This window comes from Tigriopus californicus, chromosome 4 (assembly GCF_007210705.1).
Source record: "Tigriopus californicus strain San Diego chromosome 4, Tcal_SD_v2.1, whole genome shotgun sequence".
Classification (NCBI taxonomy): Eukaryota; Metazoa; Arthropoda; class Copepoda; order Harpacticoida; family Harpacticidae; genus Tigriopus; species Tigriopus californicus.
In genome coordinates, this window is record NC_081443.1 from 438,405 (window position 1) to 444,316 (window position 5,912).

The window sequence follows — 5,912 nt, forward strand, 5'->3', positions numbered from 1 at the left end:
TTGAATGAAAAGGCCGATCAACTTACTTGAAGAAGGGCAATTCGAGCTCGGGAGCCTCCTCCCCGGCGCACTCAGCCTCGTGCTTCTTCATCTCGGTCTCCCAATACTTGACGTTCTCCTCGCCCATACAAGAGGCCATGGCCTTTCCCTTCATCCATTCCTTCATGGCATGGTAGTCACTGCCGCCATGAGCAACGCCCATGGTAGCAAAGGCCAGAATAGGAATGATGGCAACAAACGATTTCATCTGAGATGAGAGGGGACAAAGTCATTTTAGAACAGCTTCTACCGTTGGAGAAAGGATGGGGTTTACCTTGTTCAATTGGATGTTCCTGGTTGGTTGCTTATTTGAGAGTGCTCTTCCTGATTTCTGCTTGAGCTATTTATACTCCTCCATGGAATAAAGCCTCAATTTCGTAAGATGCCGATGCTCTCCAGGTAAGAGAGTAGGTCAGAGTGTACGTACAGATGGATGGAGATGCCATTTCTTGTTGGCCCTCTCCAACCCTTGGTCAAGTTCAAATATCTTTTGTAAGAAAAATTTCCTAATTATAAGAATCCCAGACAAATTGTTGCCTTCCCTCAATTATCATTTTTCACTCATGACAAATACTTGTTCAATAACCAATTTTGATTGGTGCCTGGAGGGTCAATAAAAAATGCGCTGACTGCAGGTGCATTATCCATAAGGAGAAAATTGGGTAGGGAAGACGTTTCTGGCGGCGGGTTTCCTCCTGTTGCTCCCAACCCTCCCAACCATGCACACTCGGGTACTCGGCGAGTCGCTCGTCTCGTGACTCTCAAAGATAGGTGGGCCTTCTTTGGTACATGTGTGCATTCCATGTGTATTGTCAGTGTTTGGTTGGGGCCTAGGTAACAGTAGAAGAAGAAGCTTGGAGATTTTGAGCGGTCCTACGACCATTTAACCCCTGATAGGAGACCTCACTTGAAAACGTTGGACCAAGTTCCTGGTTGAACTGACAATACGAGGACCGAAATGGAGTTCAAAGCGGCACACACGAGCTTATGCTTGGCCGAAACGACGACGAGCGACACACTCGACGCACCATCCTAACATAGCCTGAAAATGAGGCCAATGACCGCGATAACAACTGGATCTGTTCAACGAGATCGAGAGGCAAATGAGGTCAGTCACTGGAGATTTCTGAGGATTAGGTTATGATATGACCCCTTCATCTGTCTCACACTTATGTCATGGGTTTGTTATTTTCCGTTACGAAATGAGAGAAATTTGAAGCGATAATTTACGTCTTGAAATTTCCCTCGCTACCATTCAAGTCGATATCCCATGATTTTCCTTGTTGAGTCAATTCAACCCAACCAAGTTTGCTGATCGTTGAAAGGTGTGTGCGGATTCTAATCTTTAGCGCCATTGAATCGCTTGATCATAAAACAGAAATATTGCAACGGAGACCGTAGTTTGTTAAGGATGCATGCTTCTAAATCCCACGAAATTTCGCATAGTTTGACCGACATCTATGGTGTAGAAACAACTCTTTTATAAATTTTGCTTGGTTAGATACGCAATCCAAAGTTACATCAAGGGCAGAAATCTGCGCTAATGACAAAACAAAAATTCTTTTACGAAATACGATGATTGAGCATCTTTCAAAGGCCCAATGCAAAGTTCAGAAGATTGGCCAAGACAACTTGAAAAAACACATGTTATGCGCTCAATCATTAGATACAATGCGATTATGAAACAGAGTCGGTGGCGATCTTCTGCCCCAGTCATTTTGCCTGTGTATGTTACAATGGAGCTTTTGAAAAAGCCATGCAGATTCCAAACAAAGAAGCGGAGAATCGGTCCAGCCAGCCAGCCAGACATCGTCGATTTTTCAAGCATATAAGTGTAGGAAATATTTCATCCGTCGATTTCTTTCGGCCTGTCCACTGCATATACCGCACAGTCCTCCTACATCCTGCTTGGATGGTCTTGTAGTAAACGAGCCTCTCCAAAGGTTTTCTAGACTCGGCTTTGTGCCGGTGCTAGTTAAGTGTACCCACATATATGTAGATCCATAACTTTGTAGTAGACGGATGCAAGTCACTCGACATGCTCGTAATGGGCAAAGAAAACAGGTTGAAGAGGCGACTAGTCGGCAACCGTCTCGAGATGCACTTTTCTTCGGACGATCTTGTTACTGGAGCTCATCACTAGAAATTTGGAAAAGATGATTTCTTAGTCTCACATTCATTTCTAGACCAGTTTCCAAAGCCGGTCAAACATTGGAGTTACCTGTGACCACCCCTTGGTGTTAGTCGGACTCGTTTTCCAGGTACTAGAAATGGCGGTTGACCGTTTTAAGATTCCTGGCCTAACCTGACTTAGTACGCGTACTTTTGTATCGTTTTTCAAGTACACTGTTAAAGTTGGTTCATCTTGATGACACAACACAACAGGTGTGTCTCTAGAATAGTCTTATTAACAAGTGGAATGTCTTTAGCGTCTAAAAAAAGAAAAACTAGCATTGGCGTATTTAAAGATAAAAAGTTTTATCTCGGTTTGTTCTGAAAACCATCAAAACATTCCAGTTTAGCTGAAACTTCAACATTTATTTTCGATAACGCTCATTTTTTTGATGTTCCCATCTTCTTCTACTGACTTGACGAGAATCCATATTCATCTCAGATATATATAGCCTTTAAGCAAACAGTCGAGAAATGCCAGGGATCGCTGCATCAAAAATGGCTAAACACTGTCTCTTTTAGGGCACTCGATGTTGGAAATATTGAAACTGTTTTCCCAGATTCAAGTTTCATAGAAAGGTGTCCAAAGACTTTTCTGTAGCAAGAAAAAGACAAGAATTTGTGGCGACCCTCTTCAGTATCGGAGATTAGTTCTTGAAGCTCATGGGATTACTGGATAAGGACATCGTTTGACCGAACGTTTGTCCAAGACTTCATTATGCCACCAAAATTTGTCAACTTATAGGACACTTGTTAGAAAACCATGAGCATCACTGGTTAGGCCATAATGAAGCTAGTTTTGAGATTCATATTGAAGTCTTCCCAGAGTTAGAAAAGACAATAAGACAAGTCTAGAAACTAATAAAAACGTCATTACCGCCACATGACCCCTTATCCAAACGTAATTTCTTGATGATTGGGAAAATTGAGTTGCAAAATTTCACCAAAACTAATGCGTGATTTGATTTTGACATCTGAATACTTTCCCTAACTCAATTTCAGGACACATTTTCCGCTAATAAGCTAGCAATTGCTAAAATAAAGAAAACATTTTGTCGAAGCAAAAAAAATGCAGGATACTGGTCACCTTGTCTGGGCTTTGATTCTGCGGAGTTTTAACTGTTTTTACCATTGCTTTTACCTCTCTTAGATGCAAATGAATTCAATTTCGTGTGCCAATCAAAAGGGCAGAATAACTCATTTCTCCCAGATGAACAGAAATCACAATCATCTGGTTGCGGTTACGAGTTTTCTTGGTGTTATATTGTCTGGCCGTCTAGGAATTAAGCTACAAATTGCAAAAGTGGAGATCCAATCCAAACAAGATCTCTATGAGGGCCAGGGTCCCAGAGATCAAGCAAGCCCAAGAAATGCAGCCAGCACTTAGGCTCGCTATTTTTTCTAGGCTAGCGCCTCCTGAGGATTTCAAGGCCTAATTCACTACATAAATCTAACAAGAACTGAATTACTTTTTGAAATACATTACAAAACAATCCCAATAATTAATGTTTTCAATATCTCGTATTTACCAACATGCACGTTGTCCACCAAAACAATCAAAATACGTAAAGAATATCGCTAAATGGGAATGTATGCCAGAAATGAGCCATATTGAGCGGTTTGCTGGTCATTTCTGGCGCATCATCACTTTCACACAAGAGGGCAGTTCATAATTGGTTTTACTTCGAATTTTCGAAGCTTAGTGCTTTTAGTGATATTTCCTTTCTGATGGATAAACTTATTCAGACTAAATGATCAGAAATACAATAAGTCGAGGCAATCGATCGAAAAAAACAACACTTTTTTAAGATAGGGGCAATCCATTTGGGTGAAAAATGAAAGCTTCTATTGAATCTACAATATTTCTGTGTTGCAAATGAAAGCAAATTCTAGCTTTGTTTTCTTTATAATGTGCGTGAGAAATCTAAAAAAAACATATTTCTTTCTCTATCTCTAGCGATAACATGTGATCTCTGTGATGGGGCCCAAAATCAGAAGTAAAAGACTCACTTCCTTTGGCCGTGAACCCCACAGTTATTCAGGTGGCGGCATTTACTCAAAATAACGGAAGTTGGTAATGGAATCACTCAATCGAAATACTACGGTAAACGTCGATGGTTCTTTTTTTACCACGGCGCATTGGTTTTATGGTAACTAACCGTCGTAATCCACCAATCGAGCTTAAACCGATTCAGTGCCTGGTTTTCGAAGCCATCCGTCTGAAGCCATCCTGATGTGTACTAGTACATGGGTATGTTACATCGAAAAGCTTAGGTCACACGTGTTGATCTTGTTGCTAATTACACCCAGAGTTGAGCCCGGTAATGAGACCGTTTCCACGGGATCAAGACGATGTTTTCCTGGTGTGTTCTATTTTCCCAGGCTCAAAGAAATCCTTGAGATTTGAACGAGGGCAAGCAAAACTTTCCTCAGTCTAGATCCTCCAGTCGATATCGACCTAGTTGCCAAAATAGCACGAAACCGGTCGGACTTGGGTCGGATTCTCAGTTGGACGTACGTACGTACGTGTATGTAGCCACCAAGATTCCCTTTGAATAATTGACAGAAAAAGAAAGACGGACGGTAGAGAAATCCCGTTCCACCAGCAAGCTTGGTTCTATCAAGCCCACAATAACAATCAAACCCGAGGCAAATTCGAGGAGTTGTTACATATGCCGTATGGACAGTGCACTAATACGGACTGTATCCTGCCAAAAAAGTATTCCTGAGCTGATTGAAACATGAATCAGCCATTCTCACGGCAATAATGAAAGAATTAGACTGACTGCCTTCCAGTTCTCAAGACTCAAAATGAAGAGGGAAAAAAAGTTTATCCAAAACCCCGATTCACTTCGATCGGCGTGTGGCAAGGGTTAATTGAAGGTTTCATATTATTTTGATGGGAATAAATCCATGGCAACAAAAGAAGAATAGTTGTTTCAACAAGTACACCGATCTAGTGAAAACGAGTAATCAATCATCTTAATTGAAGGCTAATTTTGTACTAGCGGCTGTTAGCTACAGTACTTTCAGATTGATTTGGATTGCCAGGCCGAAGAATTGTACAATATGTATTTAACCAGATTCGATTGCAGTTTTTGGTCATTTTTTTAGCAACTTTCAATGCTTGATTAACTTCTAAATGGCTTTTTTCGCAACGAGATCCATGAAGAACTTAACTCTGACGTTGCCCAAATTTTTTATCTTGGCACAATAATCTGGACGCTTGAAGAACTGCTTCTCAACACAATTAATCAAATTTGCCCACAAATGGATTCAATAGTTCTAGCTCATTTTTATGACACTTCTCTGAATTACTTCTTCAAGCCTCAAGAAATCCTTTATCAAGGAGACTATCTACTGTTTTACAATCAAGCACTATTCATGGGCCAAGCATGCCTTCAAAAACGATTAGAAGTTCATCAAACTCGCACAATTAAAAAATTGTTTAGCAAAATGCGAAAAGGGTTGTAAAACAATGAATGCATTTGAAGATGGCCAATGATTTTCGTACACTGAATCATTATCGAATTGCTTGTTAAAAATACAACTCGATGTACATACATACAAGAAGTAGTTGCTTTCGTCTTTGAATGCTAGTTATTTCCAAGCGTCTTAATCTCTGACAAATGTCAAGTAGGTTGAAAAAAAGAGCCTCAGACGACCGACCTGACATTTCCCGGAAATTGTGGAATGATCAC

At 40.7% G+C, this 5,912-nt stretch overlaps 1 protein-coding gene across 1 annotated transcript in view; it reads right to left on the reverse strand.

The window, feature by feature from the left end:
- Positions 1 to 356, reverse strand: part of LOC131879386 (uncharacterized) — a gene marked incomplete at both ends in the record, with an annotated part of 5,664 nt that extends 5,308 nt beyond the window's left edge. The window contains 2 exon segments of the mRNA XM_059225690.1: positions 27 to 247; positions 314 to 356. Of these exon segments, the coding sequence (XP_059081673.1) occupies positions 27 to 247 (221 nt within the window).
- Positions 357 to 5,912: the final 5,556 nt, after the last annotated feature.